We start from the raw sequence: 16,013 nt of genomic DNA on the forward strand, positions 1-16,013 counted from the left end.
GGTAGGGGTATTTTAGCCACATCTGACTCGAGGAATGGGCGTTTGTGTTTTTCCCAGTACTTCCCTCTTCATACAACACAACACACCTGCAACCACTACAGAAACACGCTTTAGTGAATGCATCCTTCTGTATAGGGTTAGTGTCTGGTTGCGCATCCGTATAATACGACCAAATCCACATATGCAAGACAGTTCGAACCCGCTACCCCACCAGAGTAAAGGAAAAGTCGTAGTAGAGGTTATCATTCCTTCAGTGGACTTGAAACTAACACCTCAGCGAATTTTTCCAAGTTGCAGCAAATTCAATCCAAGGTTTAATGAATCCCGCGTCGGTTAGAGCAGTCTTGTCACTAGCAGCGTTGGAAGACGACTATCTAGAGTACATTTAATGCTCGTAAAATTTAATGATGAATTACTTTCTTGAAATCTACCACTACAGATACACACAATAGTGAATACATCCCTTTGTATAGGGTTAGTGTCTGGTAGGGCATCCGTATAATAGGACCAAATCCACATATGAAATAAAACTGACAGGGAACGTATAAATTTTGTAACGAAATTCAATTACACTGTACTTGGCGGTAGAATAACACCCACAGTATTCCCTGCCTGCCGTAAGAGCCGATTAAAATGGGCCCCAAAGGCTCGCAACCTGACAGCGTGGTTTGGCAACCGCGAGACCCTTAGCTGAGTCCTGGCATTGCTTCCACTTACTTGTGCCTGGTTTCTCACTTTCATCTATCCTATCCGACCTCGCTTGTTCAACTCTTGTTCTTTTCCGACCCCAACACTATTAGAGCATTCGAGGACTGGGGAGTTTCATTTTCACGCCCTTTGTGGCCCTTGTATTGTTTGGCCGATACCATCCTTTTTCGAAGTGTCGAATCTCTTCCATTTTCTCTCTCTGATTAGTGTTATATAGAGGATGGTTCCCCTAGTTGTACTTCCTATGAAACAATGATCGCCGGGCTGAGTGGCTCAGGCGGTCCTGTTGACATTCAGCAACTGAGTGCAACGGCTATTCAAGAGGCAAAATCTGCCCCAAAACAAGTTGGATTATTTGGTGCTGATCAGAACTGTTTTCTTCTTTTCTAATGATCGTTGGTCTGATCCCAACTAGAAGGGTACATGATCAAACTTTAGATCCTGAAAGAGGGTGAAAAAGAGCGCATTAGCAGGTATTTTATTCAGTGTTGCCACACTTTGAAATTTAAATTAATTTACTAAATATATAATGCCAGTAGCGTATACTCCTTAATTTGGACTAAGATTTTCTTGATGAAAGCAGCTATTTCATTATACCTTATATGGTGACAATGAACATCGGAAACTCTGGAAGATGATGCATGAGTTACATTCCTGAGTAACGTATATTATCTGAAGAAACCTCGGTCACTCGCTTTAACATTGCACAGTCTAAAACAGAATCTGACAGAAATCCGTTGTAGGGGAGGTATCACGGATGACGTGTGGGGTTAACTAGTCTCCCGCATTTCCCTAGAGATCCCGTATTCCAACCTCATATTGAACAAACTCCCGGATTCTCTTTTGGTTTACAGTAAATGTATCCTCTCGCTCTTTTATTAAATATATATTTAATTTGATCATTTCTCTTTCCACAGATCACTGACGCGAATTGACATAATATTCACACCATTCTTTTCTACGGGAGCACAGCGGTGAAATTTCTTTGAGCACAAAAACTTCCAGTATATAATGCACTTGGTCAGTGATAGGTAAAGATGCTGAGCTGTGGTTGCTTTGAATTCCACTGCATTTTCCTTGCCCTTACAATAGTTCTTTCGCATTGATGAGCTTGTATGAGGTTGCTGAGTATACTGCAAAACGTGTAAAATACGCTTGTTGGGCAACGCGTATTTCTTTCATCTATAATGAAGAAGAAAGTGACAACTCGCCACAAAAAGAGAAATTTTTGTGTAAACCATTCCCTATGGCAAGATATATTTTCGTGGAGAAATTAATTTGTCCGCTTCTGTAGTGTGGTGGTTATCGTAATTAGCTGCCGCCCCTGGAGGCCTGGGTTCGATTCCCGGCTCTGCCACGAAATTTGAAAAGTGGTACGAGGGCTGGAACAGGGTCCACCCAGCCTCGGGAGGCCAACTGAGTATAGGTGGGTTCGATTCCCACCTCAGCCACCCTGGAAGTGGTTCCCCGTGGTTTCCCACTTCTCTTTCAGGCAAATGCCGGGATGGTACCTAACTTAAGGCCACTGGCACTTCCTCCCCTCTCCCTTGCCTGTCCCTTCCAATCTTCCCATCCCTCTACAAGGCCCCTGTTCAGCATAGCAGGTGAGGCCGCCTGGGCGAGGTACTGGTTCTCCTTCCTAGTTGTATCCCCTTCCCAAAGTCTCACGCTCCAGGACACTGCCCTTGATGCGGTAGAGGTAGGATCCCTCGCTTAGTCCGAGGGACAAACAGACCCTGAGAGGGTAAACAGATTAAGAAAGAAAGATATTTAAAAAAAAGTATAGGTACCAAGAAAATTTCGGCACTTTTTAGTTTAGGCTCAGAATGAACTTTACTGGAATAGGCTCAGTGAGTGAATATGATATATATGTAGACTTTTGTGGGTCTTCTTTTTGAAGATTTTGTTTGATTTAAGAAATCGGTATATGTTTTCTCTACTTTTTTTCTGCTATTTGCTTTACGTCGCACCGACACAGATAGGTCTTATGGCGACGAGTTTTCTTTACTATGGAAAGAAAACATATGAATGTAGTCCATTTATCAAGAATGTTAGGTAAAGTATTAAGCATACCAGCGGCTAATTCACAGACAGAAATATATTTATTTACTGAGTAATAACATTTTCTGAAAAACTGTAACAGAAATAATGTAGAGCCCATGAAAACAGAGTTACGATCAACTGTTAAATTACCGGGCGAGTTGGCCGTGCGCGTAGAGGCGCGCGGCTGTGAGCTTGCATCCGGAAGATAGTAGGTTCGAATCCCACTATCGGCAGCCCTGAAAATGGTTTTCCGTGGTTTCCTATTTTCACACCAGGCAAATGCTGGGGCTGTACCTTAATTAAGGCCACGGCCGCTTCCTTCCAACTCCTAGGCCTTGCCTATCCCATCGTCGCCATAAGACCTATCTGTGTCGGCGCGACGTAAAGCCCCTAGCAAAAAAAAAAAACTGTTAAATTTCAGTTACTCATACAGGGAATTCTTAAATTTTGTGGAAACTGGTGAATAAATGCAGCAAAAGATACAATCGGCCGATATATACAAACAATAAAGTAAGTAAATATTCTAAACCTTTGTAGTGTTAATGTACTTCCTTATAACGAATTAATTATACTTACGTAGGATTTTTTTTATTTCATGTGACTACTGCTAGCCTGGTGCAGCCCTTGTAAGGCAGACCCTCCGACGAGGTGAGCGGCATCTGCCATGTATAGGAAACTGCGTGTAATTGTGTTGGATGATAGAATTTTGCGTGATGTATGAGTTGCAGCACAAACATTCAGTCTCCGAGCCAAGGGAATTAACCATTTTAGGTTAAAATCTTCAACCGACCTGGAATCGAACATCGGGGCCCTCTGAATTGAAAAGCACTAGATGACCATTCAGCCAAGGAGCCAGACATTTAACAGCAATATAATAAATTTGAGATCCTGCGAATTAAATGTCAGTTAAGCCGAAAATTTTCCTACGATACTTGATCCCTTATTTTTTACTGCTGAAAGCTGGCAACCTTAGTGACGTGTGACACTATAAATTCCGTAATACACGAGAAGTAGGAGTAATGGAATACTTGGGTCACACCAGCACGCAGTGGTAAAGTGTAAAATCAAAGTTCTAAGATGGATGAACCACTCTGTGACATTCGATTCAGAACAACGATTTCAGAAAATTTTCAGGCAGTTAACCACGCAGTCTGAGTGATTATTCAAACAGACCCTACCGATAGCATCTTAAGACTTTTAACGTCGCTGACAACGTGTGTTATTCAAACTGATAACTTCTTCGAAGGGCAGTAAAATTTCGAAATTAAATTTGACTTACGGGTTACTTTACCCTGAATGTATATTTTTAATTATCTACCAAATATGAGGTAGCAAATTTGCGAATATGCAATTTATTCTAATATAGATAAACTTAAGGTATTATCACACTGAAACTATTTTTTGTTTTCCTCAACGGTAGGAAATACCACATTCGCTTGTTTAATATGGTGCATTTAAAGTTATTTCTTTTTATTTTTTAAATTCCTTTTAATATTGTACACGTAATTGAAAGTGGCAAATGACCTTGATATCATTTTGTATATTTTGAACTAAAACATAATCGTAACCGCCAGTGGATTTTAAAACTCACTTGATTATTTTAAGACATTTTACAATGTATATAAAAGATACATTTTTCTACCAACATTTTTTTTTTCCACTCTTTTGTTAGAATACCAATATTATCGGATGCAATTGTTCAAGAAGAAATCGTTTCTTCTCTTGAACTAATGAAAAATGAAAAGAGGTTTTAGAAGAACTTCATTCAATCTATATTCCTCATCCTCTAATTATCAACAGTATTCAGTAATTGGAAGGAACTATTTTTCTGATTTACAACGTTTATTTTGTTCAACAATACATATCAATAACATGTTATTTGACTTATTGGATAGAATTATGTTGACATTGGTGTAACGTATTATTATTATCATTTCGGAAATGTTGAAATCAATCACGTTCTGATTTTCTCCAAGCATTCGATTTCATGAATATGTCGGTGGAAATCACTGAAAGTCTCTAGGTCTCTAGAGAATATGTATAATACGTCGAAGTTAAAAAATAGACCAATGCACGGTAGCAAATATATGTGAACTTTCGTAATACAGTAGTAACACCAGTGATATCGCGGTGGTATTAGGGAAGGGATTAAGTGGCAGTGGTGGATTCGCACGAGAAAATGAGGGACTTACGAGCACCCACATCTCACGCCAACCTTGACCGGGATACTCAAGGCCATCTCATCACTGCCCCCGTATAAATATGTACCTTGATTTGAGTACGTTTGATACAGTGTTGACAGCATGCACTCAGTAACAGCAGCAGTAGCAACGGGCGTCCTGCTCTCAGCACTGGTCGTGCACGCTGGTATCACCTTCCCTCAGGTGAGGACAACTTCTCCGCTGATACATAACTCGCAAAATCCATGTAAATATCAGATTGGAATGATGCACATAGAAGGAAATTATTTCTAAGCTTATTTTGAATTTCAACAGCTACCAATTAAAAAACATAGGAGCGCTTTTGTTCTTCTTGCTCATCCTCCTCTTCTTCTTTATCAGTCATTCTGTTTTAATTCTGTTTATAATATGTACAAACTTCTATTTGTAAATTCGTTCATAATTATCAGTGAAATGTTTCGTGAATTTAGTGAATTCTCTAGAGTAATTTTTGATGCCTTAATCTTTCCTCTGCTAAGCTTCCATTGCATTTTTTCACTTTTTCAATTAATTAATATTTCCATTAAATGTAAACAAATTTCATGAAGTTACTTTTTAGAAACTTTATTTAATGAAATTCTCTTGAAGTATATTTTTGTTCTTACCTTCATTCCATACTGAAGATAAGATGCTTAGAATTCTCTCCGGTAATGAATCTCCTCCTTTAATACATTGCATAATATAATGCATTGATATTCACTTAAATCTGAAAAGATTTTTACACGTGAAGTGGGTGGTCATAGTGTTGTGTTTTGCTAATTGTACTCATTGTTATGATAGAGTGTTCAGAGTTGAATAGCAGGGGCGTAGCCAAGGGGGAGGGCGGTGGTTACTGGATATTAGAACCCTTCCCCAATGGATTTTTTCAGTACAAAATAAACAGAAAATGACAATAATCGAGTGAAAGTCAACTCAAAGGTTTGGCCCTTTTAGACATTCACAGAGATGAAATGGTAAAATTAACAGATCTCTTGAATCTATTTTCTAAGAAGCCTCAAAAGTCAGATGTTGGATTGAAATCTGAACGTACCATTCACCGTATTACTATTCAGTTTGATCACATTGATCTTGTTCTTTATTTTAACGCAAGATTTTGTAGAGTGCCGGTCTGCAATCTGAATATCAACATAATTTACTTGTATCGGTGTCCTTATGACACTCATACACAAGCACCCTCAGTGTGTTCTATCATCATTTTGTAAGCGTAACCTCCCCCCTCCCCGAACGGTCAATCCTGACTACGCTACTGTTGAATACTATTCACTATTGTGGGACCAGAAAGTCGTGGCCTGCGTTGAAATCGGAAATCATCAGCACTGCTATTCATAAAGCTGTTTAGGTCATCGACATTTGTCATGGTATGGATCGTCTATGGCCGTTTCAAAACATTCAATTGTTGAAAATTCTTCATGTATTTATTTGTGACAAAATATAAATAAACCCTGAAATACACCCGATTACTGACGCATGAACTAACGAATGAAATTCCTAAAACACGAATTATTAATATATAATATCAGGACGAAATGTCTTGGGAAATAACTTGCTTTCAATGATTCCATTTCTAAAAATTTACAAAGGAAATAAAATGATTAATTATGTATAGTCACTCAGAAAGAAAATGCATTTAATATATCACTAGGTTTTCTAAAATTATTATCAAACCATAATTCACCTCCTATTTAGATAGGAAAGTGTATATCTATGGTTTTAATTGTTTGGGAGAAAAGTGTGCCTGCGAGGAATTATTTCCTCATACCTTGATTAATGCTTGATATAGTGTTGACAGCATGCACTCAGTATTTGTAAACATTCTTTCTTTTGAATGACTGTACATATCTGCAACGAAAGCAGAAGCTTGAAAATTGAATCACATCAGAACTGAGTGATAACATTTCAGTGGATTGGCGTTAAAATTCAGCTTTTGTAGTTAATAATTGTTGGTATACCTAAAACACTGAACGTAAGTTGAACATTAAAAGTCAATTTTCAATTATTTTATGATGAGGGAGGAACTGATAATTTTTATAGTTTTTATGGGTGGATTAGCCAACGGCCGTAGCCGTGTTGAAACACCGGATCCCGTGAGATCTCCGAAGTTAAGCAACATTGGGCGTGGTCAGGAGTTGGATGGGTTGCCACGCGCTGTTGGTGGGGGTAAGGGAATGGAGGAGCGGAAAGGAACTGGCCACCCTACCGCACGTAAACTCCGGCTCAGGAACACCTCTGCGGAGGTTCGGACCTGCCTTCGGGCAGAACAACCCTTACCTTACCTACCTTATGGGTGGATTAACGTTGCACCTAACACACCAAAGGAGGATGGGAACGGGCTAGAAATGGGAAGGTAGCGGCGATGGCATTGAGGTAGAAAATGGGAAAACACGGAAAACCATCTTCAAGGCTACCGACAGTGGAATTGGAACCCATCATCTTTCGCATGTAAGCTCACAGCTGCGCGACCCAAACCGCACGGCCAACTCGCTCGGTTTTACGACATTCAAAATTATTTTATTAAAGTTAGTGCCTTAAACATTTACAACGATTTGATCTTAAAGTAAGAGAATTTGTAATAACTACAGACAAATATAATAATGTTATTGTTTTTACGTCCCACTAACTACTTTCGACATTTTTCGGAGGAGCCCAGGTGCCGGAATTTTGTCGTTTTGTCGCGCAGGAGTTGTTTTACTTGCCAGTAAATCTACAAATACGAGACTGACATATCTGATCACATTCAAATACCACCGGACTGAGCCAGGATCGAACCTGCGAAGTTGAGGTCAGAAGGCTTAGCCCGGCATAAACAAATATATAATTGGAGACATAATAATAACCTTTTGGGCTTTTTCCGTGCCGTGAAAGCATTAATCTAAATAAGTTACTGTATAGTTTGAATTCCCAGGCACTACAGTAAATACAAATATGTTCCTGATATTGTTCAACTGTGCTTAAACGCTTCACTTATATTTTTCTTCTTCTTCTTTTTCTTAATCTGTTTACCCTCCAGGGTCGGTTTTTCCCTCGGACTCAGCGAGGGATCCCACCTTTACCGCCTCAAGGGCAGTGTCCTGGAGCTTCAGACTTTGCGTCGGGGATACAACTGGGGAGAATGACCAGTACCTCGCCCACGCAACCTCACCTGCTATGCTCAACAGGGGCCTTGTGGAGGAATGGGAAAATTGGGTGGGGCAGGCAAGGATGGGGGAAGGAAGCGGCCGTGGCCTTTGTTATGTAGCATCCCGGCATATGCCTGGAGGAGAAGTGGGAAACCACGGAAAACCACTGCTATGATAGATGAGGTGGGAATCGAACCCACCTCTACTCAGTTGACCTCCCAAGGCTCCCGTTCCAGCCCTCGTACCACTTTTCAAATTTCGTGGCAGAGCCGGGAATCGAACCCGGGCCTCCGGGGGTGGCAGCTAATCACACTAACCACTACACCACAGAGGCGGACCTTACGTGTCTTATGGAGCTAAATTTGTTTACTGAGTCCGCAGATCGAAGACTAGTTGGATCCCCAACAATTTCATCATCATCATCTGTCACAGACATCCTGGGCTTGCTAGGGAAACAAGGAGTGAGGTACGTAGATTTCCATTCCTTTGCTAACTGTGCCAGAATATACTACTAGTCTGCCAAGCCCTCTGAAATGCATACACCAACCGATCCAATCAGCGCGTTTCGAACCATTCATCACAGACACTGGCCGTATAAAGTATGGCATTACTAGTACCACCCACACATCAGTCAGTTTCATATCGTCAAAGTCAAGGATGAGTCTAAGACAGATGGTTCAGAGTAAAAAATTTGCCCTTCCCCATACCACAAGATTTAATCTGCTATAAACACATTGTCTCACAGTAGTGAATCTGAGCTGAGAGCTAAGTTGAGGGAACACATACACATTTTATTTTATTTTTATTTTTTACTATTTTTTATGTCGCACGAACACAGTCAGGTTTTATTGAGACGATAGGTTAGGAAAGGGCTAGTATTAGGAAGAAAGCGACAGTAGCCTTAATTAAGGTACAGCCGGTACAGCCCCTGAATTTGCCTAGTGTGAAAACTGAAATCCATGGAAAGCCATCTTCAGGGTTGCCGACAGTTGAGATCGAACCCACCATCTACCAAATACAAACTCCCAGCCACGTGACCCAAACCACTTAGTAAACTTGTTCTATAGGGGACGCATTTATTCTCCAATATCCTAATGAGATATACCAAAAGCTGGGACTAAAATCTACTAACAATTCCAAATCCCTGATGTATTAGAGTACATAATGTAATTTTTATAATTTTCTTCCGTGGAGTAACGATGGGGTGAAATTATATTTGGAACTCGAAATGAATAACCAGATGTTTTTACACAAGGAGAGTATGTTTCCATATATGTTTGACCTCAGTGATGCAGTCAGTGAGTTGTTGGCTTTCTGTTCTTTAAATAGTGGATTCGATCCTGACTGAGTGCGATGGCATTTGGGGGAGGTTAGAAGTATCAACTCCATGTCAGTGGCAGGTTAAATGGCACTAACTACATGTTATCACAATTGCAGGCCACCTAGATGGGCAGCGGTCGACTTGGTAGGTAAAGGCTCTCAAGGAGTTCTATGTGCCACCGGATTTTTGTTTAGTAATTAAGCCCTCTAACCTGGTAGTCTCATAAACGATGAATAATTATTGTTGTCTGATTTGTTTACTGTTTGTTTACTGTTTACTGATTCAGATACCAACGATCTCCATCGGTGAAGTGACGGGTGGAACCCCACCAGAGGAATTAGAAAACCGCCTTTCGTTCCTTCAGTGGTTTCTCTCCATCGCAGGCAGCCTGACCAATCTCTTCGGAGGAGGTCCAACAGATGAACCAGAACCACCTTTAGTTCCTCCTGAGAAATGTGAGCCCTGCAGTAAGTATCATTAGTGTTGTTATTATCGAGTACAAGGTTAGGATCGTAATTATTTGTGAGTATGAGGTTTGATACTTTGATGTTGGCTTTATTTTTATGCATTTAAAGGGTTTCGTACATTAGTGAACTCAAATTTCAGAAAAATATTCAAATATCTGCAACTATTCAAGGCATTTTCTTGAAATTATTATTATGCGTTTCGTACTGTGGAAAAAGTGAATGGTTCCGTGTAATGAGATTGGCTGTTAACGGTTTCTTAAAATTTTGTACCCGTGATTTATCTCCGAAAGTAACTCAAATAGAGGCAATGTTTTCACTTCTTTTGAAGGCAGAGGTTTTTTAGAGAATAAATCACCATCTGATTAAAAGGTACATTTATATAGAAAAAAGCCTATGGTTCAACAGCCCCGAAGGGCCATGGCCTACCAAGTGACCGCTGCTCAGCCCGAAGGCCTGCAGATTATGAGGTGTCGTGTGGTCAACACGACGGATCCTCTCGGCCGTTATTCTTGGCTTTCGAGACCGGGGCTGCCATCTCACCATCAGATAGCTCCTCAATTGTAATCACGTAGGCTGAGTGGAGCTCGAACCAACCCTCAGATGCAGGTAAGAATCCCCGACCTGGCCGGAAATCTAGCCCGGGGCCTCTGGGTAAGAGGCAGGCACGCTACGTGGGGCCGGCACATTTATATAGGCCTACATTTTTAGTATTTTGAAGTTTAGAAGAGTTTAGGCCTGCCCACGGTCATGGAGTACGGATCCTACCTCTTTTCCGAAGGTCCTTGATTCGATTCCTGGCCAGTTCAGGGATTAAATAGATTTGAAGCCTAATTCAAAGACCACTCAGTTACATGGGAAAAACTGAGGAGCTGTCTGACACTGAGGTAGTGACTCTGGTCTAGAAATCAAAAATAACGTCCGATAGCATTCGTCGCGCTGACCACGCATCACCTCGTAATCTGTAGCTCTTCGGGCTGAGCAGCGGTCACTTGGTAGGCCAAGGCCCACCACATATATAGTGCCGTGTTTTTAAAATATTCTCTGTTTTTTAGTCTATAGGCATGTTCTTTAGTTCTTAATTAAATGTGACCATTTTTGTTCATCCTCGAGAATAGCTGTCTGGTACCTGAATAATAATGCTTCAAAATTTAAATGTGTCATCAAGGTAAATTATAAAATATGTGATAAAAGGATAGCTTATTCATTGACCAATAAGAGTAAATAATGCCGTTCGAACAACAAACATCATGCGAGTTACGGGGCAATGTTGTGTCCACATCTTCCGCGCCAACTATTCTTGCTGGAGCATAGGCTACATCTCTCTCTTCACTAGAATGCAAATATCCAAGGGAGAAAGAGAGAAGAAAACAATTAAAGGAAAATTTTACAAGAAAATTGGTACGCAGACAAAGGAAAATGAGACGTATCAGAAGAAATAGAAGTGAAGAATATTTTAGTGCATAATATATCTTAGATAAAAAGCGCTGATTATAACAATGCTCGTCGGTGGTGGTGATGATGATAATGGTGAAGTAAATACAAAATGAGATAATCATCCTCTTTTGATTCTAAACGTAGGAATAAAACGAAGTAGTTCGATCAGTTGAAGAATGAAGTTATCTGCAAAAGAAATGGAAATATCATAAAAACGTGAATTTTAAGCACTCACTAGGCCTCAAGAATCTTCAGTAATACTGCCGGGTTAGGAGAATGAAGAAATGGCCATGGAACTTTGGATAGGTAAGATGAGAGCAAGTCAGGAGCGCCGTATGAGTAAGTGGAAGCAATTCCAGACTAAATTAGAGGCACCACAGTGACCACTTCACACGCTCCCAGGGCCTTGGAATGTTAATTGAAGATGCTTTAAATTTTGAATGTTTAAAGTTTAATTTAACAAAGTATAATTTTTTGAATTGTATTGTAATCCAGTTATTCTTGAAATGTATCTACCCAGGTAGCATGATCTAGCTGGTGACTCACCGAAGCCGCATTGGGGGTTTCAGTATTTCTCTACGTAAACATTGAGAAATGGTGTTAGAATATTTTCCGTGATCATAGTAGTTAGGGATTTGTGGGTAAAAATCCTGTAAGCAGTTTGACTTGAGTTAATGACTTAGTTGGACAGACTACTCTTCGTCAGAATGTCACAATCCAATGCCCTTGAATGTATATAATGAACATTGTCAGGTGAAATGATACTATTATGGTAAAGAGCTTAGATTAGTGAAGGACATCCTAGAGAAAACTGGTAACAGACATGTAAGTTACAAAAAATATTATTGGCGTGGTATATTGTACTATAGAGAAAGATATGAAGATTTTTGAAGGAAAGAAAAGTTGTACTTATAACTTAATAAACAATTTAAATAGTGTTATTCTGATATCCTTTGAAGAATGATAGGATGGGCCACAAAAGCGTGATCGTAAGACACTCCCAAAGCCTCAAAACCTAACACTATTCAGTTAGGAAAATAATAAATGTTGACCAAGGAATGTTTGAATGCTTACAGACTGCCTTTCTTGCTATCTCTCGATCAGGATAGGTGTACAAAAATTCTTCCTTATGACCTCAAGATCAAGATTGCTTTAATTCCTTAATTATAATATTTATCCCTTGCATATAACATGGAACTCGTCAGATGTCGATCATCGTTTTGAGTTTCTCCCTGTAAAATTGCTCATCAAGGCTGTCAGTAACTCCCTTCTTTATTGTAATGTTACAGCGTGTGGTCTGTCGAATACGAAGAACCGGATTGTGGGCGGAACAGAAACGCAAGTCAATCAGTATCCATGGATCGCCAAATTGTTTTATAACGGTCGCTTTTACTGTGCCGGAAGCCTTATCAACTCCCGCTACGTTCTCACTGCTTCCCATTGCTTGCACGGGTAAGTGGCCTTCTTCTTCTTCTTCTTCTTCTTCTTCTTCTTCCCTATTATTATTATTATTATTATTATTATTATTATTATTATTATTATTATTATTATTATTATTATTATTATTTAAAAATAATGTTTTATATACCGTAGTAGATGTTTTTACGTACGTGCGCATGTATGTTTGGTATTCTATTATCCGTATGTGTCCATGTCGAATATTGCGTGTATAATAGGTAGAGATGAGCAGGAAGTTGTTTGAGGCGTGGTAGGGCTTGCAGCGCACTGGGAACCTCCGGGTTATTCTACGTAAACACAAATTAGAATCCTGGACATGGAATATACCGTTACTCAAGAACTTTAATACGGTACGTAGATCTGTGAATCAGACATAGCAGGTGTGGCAACCACCACCATCAATTTATTCATGACCAGTTCCCTGAAATGCTTTTAAAATATGTACTGCTTTTTCACACTTTCATCCACAACGTTAGAATCAGTGATTATTTTATGTTTCTTAAAGAAAACAAGAAGTGAAGACAGTTTTTAAAATGTGGAAGTGCAGTGGCATTTCGAACCATTAACAATACAACAATTTTTTTTAGTGTCAGTTCCACTCATAAGAACAATGGACATTGAGCGACATAAAATGGTTATTATCGTGATCATATGACCATATACCTGTGACTGATACATAAATATCACTCTAAGTTGAATTCTAAACTTCTTATATGACTAAGCGACGAATATAGGTAACTTCATGTCTATGCTGCGAAGCTGTAACACGTCAGATGCATATGTGACGCCTAACTAATGGCTGTATGTTGTATGTTGGGTATTCAGCCCGAAGGCTGGTTTGATCCTCTGCAACTCCGCCAACAGCTGTCATAAATAGCCTAGGCGTCACTGAAGAGGCGTACTAGGGAAATGAGGAGTGAGGTAGTTTCCCGTTGCTTTCCTCACCGAGCCAGCTGTTGCTATGACATATCAGTCTGCCAAGTCCACTGAAATGCATGCAACAACCGACCCTATGAGCGAGATTTTCACACCATTCATAACAGGGACTGGCTGCATAAGGAATGGTATTACTAGCATCACTAATACCTCAGTCACTTTCATATTGTCAAAGCCAAGAATGAGACTGAAAGAGGTCAATGAAAGTAACAAATTTGATATAGCCCATATCAGAAGACATAGTGCACTGTAAACACTACATCTTGCCAGCAAAGGCATAACTAATGGCTAATATTAATTAATTCATTTGTTGCCACTTAAAAACTTACACTTTTCACGATGCTGAATAGACGTATGTCTAAAACACACATTTTGACGTAAGCCTTAGTCATTTTATAGTTTATGAAACTCGGGGTGACTTCATTGCTTGAAGCACTAACCTGATTCTAAGATGATCGAGAGTAGTTATGTCTTAATAAGGTGCTCTAAGATATTTCTACTTCCTAAGAGACACTGCCGAGTCTGTATTGCATATAGTTCGTGTACCTTATCATCAAATGTTGTACAGTACACATACTTTTTCAAACGTACCTTTTAACCGGTCTGCCTCTGTGGTGTAGTGGTTAGCGTGATTAGCTGCCACCCCCGGAGGTCCGGGTTCGATTCCCGGCTCTGCCACGAAATTTGAAAAGTGGTACGAGGGCTGGAACGGGGTCCACTCAGCCTCGGGAGGTCAACTGAGTATAGGTGGGTTCTATTCCCACCTCAGCCATCCTGGAAGTGATTTTCCGTGGTTTCCCACTTCTCCTCCAGGCAAATGCCGGGATGGTACCTAACTTAAGGCCACGGCCGCTTCCTTCCCTCTTCCTTGCCTCTCTCATCCTATCTTCACATCCCTCTACAAGGCACCTGTTGAACATAGCAGGTGAGGCCGCCTGGGCGAGGTATTGGTCATTCTCCCCAGTTGTATCCTCCGACCAAGAGTCTGGATCTCCAGGACACTGCCCTTGAGGCGGTAGAGGTGGGATCCCTCGCTGAGTCTGAGGGAAAAACAGACCCTAGAGGGTAAACAGATTACGAACGAACGAACCTTTTAACCGACCTATTGTTTTAACGCACACACTCTTTGTTAATCGTCATCTTAACTCATTTCTTATTTCCTTGTTCACTTCACAAGCGGAAAAACTGAAATAATGCTTTTATGTTCGTGGCCGATTCTTTTTGTCACAGGCCTAGTGCCCTTAAGCTCGTCATGATTTTCAATTGTGGAGCGGGGGCTTCTAGGCTTGCGGAGGCAGGCACAAGCAAGCACTAACGTGCTTGCTGTGGCCAGACCAAAGCATTGCTAACACACTCTCAGACTAGCGCCTAGATAGACATTCAGCTAGACTTGTGCTCATCGTTAATAAAAATACGAGGCCTGCTACATGATCAGCAATCATCAACCGCCTCCGTAGTGTAACGGTTAGTGTTATTAGCTGCCGTCCTTGGGGGCCCGGGTTCGATTCCCGGTACTGCCAGAAAGTTAAGAATGGCAGGAGGGCTGGTATGTAGGTGAAATGGTACATGCAGCTCACCTCCAATGGGGGTGTGCCTGAAAAGAGCAGCACCACCTCGGGATGGGGACACGAGTTTACTTACTGTCAAGCAAATGGTAAGTATAAAAATTTGATTTCATTGAACAATTATTTTACTACTTGATGTCTTTCTAACGTCGCACTGATATACAGTAGATAAAATGAAAAGTGCTAAGACCGGGAAGGTACGGCAGTGGCCGTAACTGTGATACAGTCCCGTCATTTGCAAGGTGCGAAAACTGGAAACTGGAGAAAACTGGCTTCAGAGCTGATGGTAGTGGGATTAGAGCGCGCACCGAGTAGCCAAATTACTCAGTAACTTCATGAATATACGAAAGATAAAAACGTATTGGGACTGTTCGAAGCCACGTTCGAAGATCCATTGGGCATAGAATACGTCACGTGGATGCTGAGTGGGTGTTCGGAATAAGTGAATGTGCAGAGTTAAGTTTTAGAGAGATGTTTCTCTTTCTAACCGGGCTCTCCTCTTGCGAATGTTTCGAGATTACACTATTTCCAGTCTCCATCGACTCAGTTGCACCTTCTGGGTGTTTTCGGGTTTACCTGTCTCCATAGATTAGACGGGAGTTCACTCGGTTGCAGCTCGTGGTGCTCGGCTTTCTTGCTCCCAGCCTCGGACATCGTCCGCTTATTCAATTCTTTTTGACACAATATGTCTACTTGTTTTCATCTGTGGCATACTTGGACTTTCCTTAAATTAAAATATTGCCATA

The 16,013-nt window shown here is 40.6% G+C and overlaps 1 protein-coding gene across 1 annotated transcript in view; it reads left to right on the top strand.

Annotated features, from left to right (window-relative positions):
• Positions 1–5,054: 5,054 nt before the first annotated feature.
• LOC136866738 (trypsin-1) overlaps positions 5,055–16,013 on the top strand; it is a 30,156-nt gene continuing 19,197 nt past the window's right edge. The window contains exons 1-3 of the mRNA XM_067143847.2: positions 5,055–5,135; positions 9,694–9,874; positions 12,598–12,760. Of these exons, the coding sequence (XP_066999948.1) occupies positions 5,055–5,135; positions 9,694–9,874; positions 12,598–12,760 (425 nt within the window). The remainder of the gene's footprint in view (positions 5,136–9,693; positions 9,875–12,597; positions 12,761–16,013) is intronic.

Source organism: Anabrus simplex, chromosome 3, assembly GCF_040414725.1.
Source record: "Anabrus simplex isolate iqAnaSimp1 chromosome 3, ASM4041472v1, whole genome shotgun sequence".
Taxonomy (NCBI): Eukaryota; Metazoa; Arthropoda; class Insecta; order Orthoptera; family Tettigoniidae; genus Anabrus; species Anabrus simplex.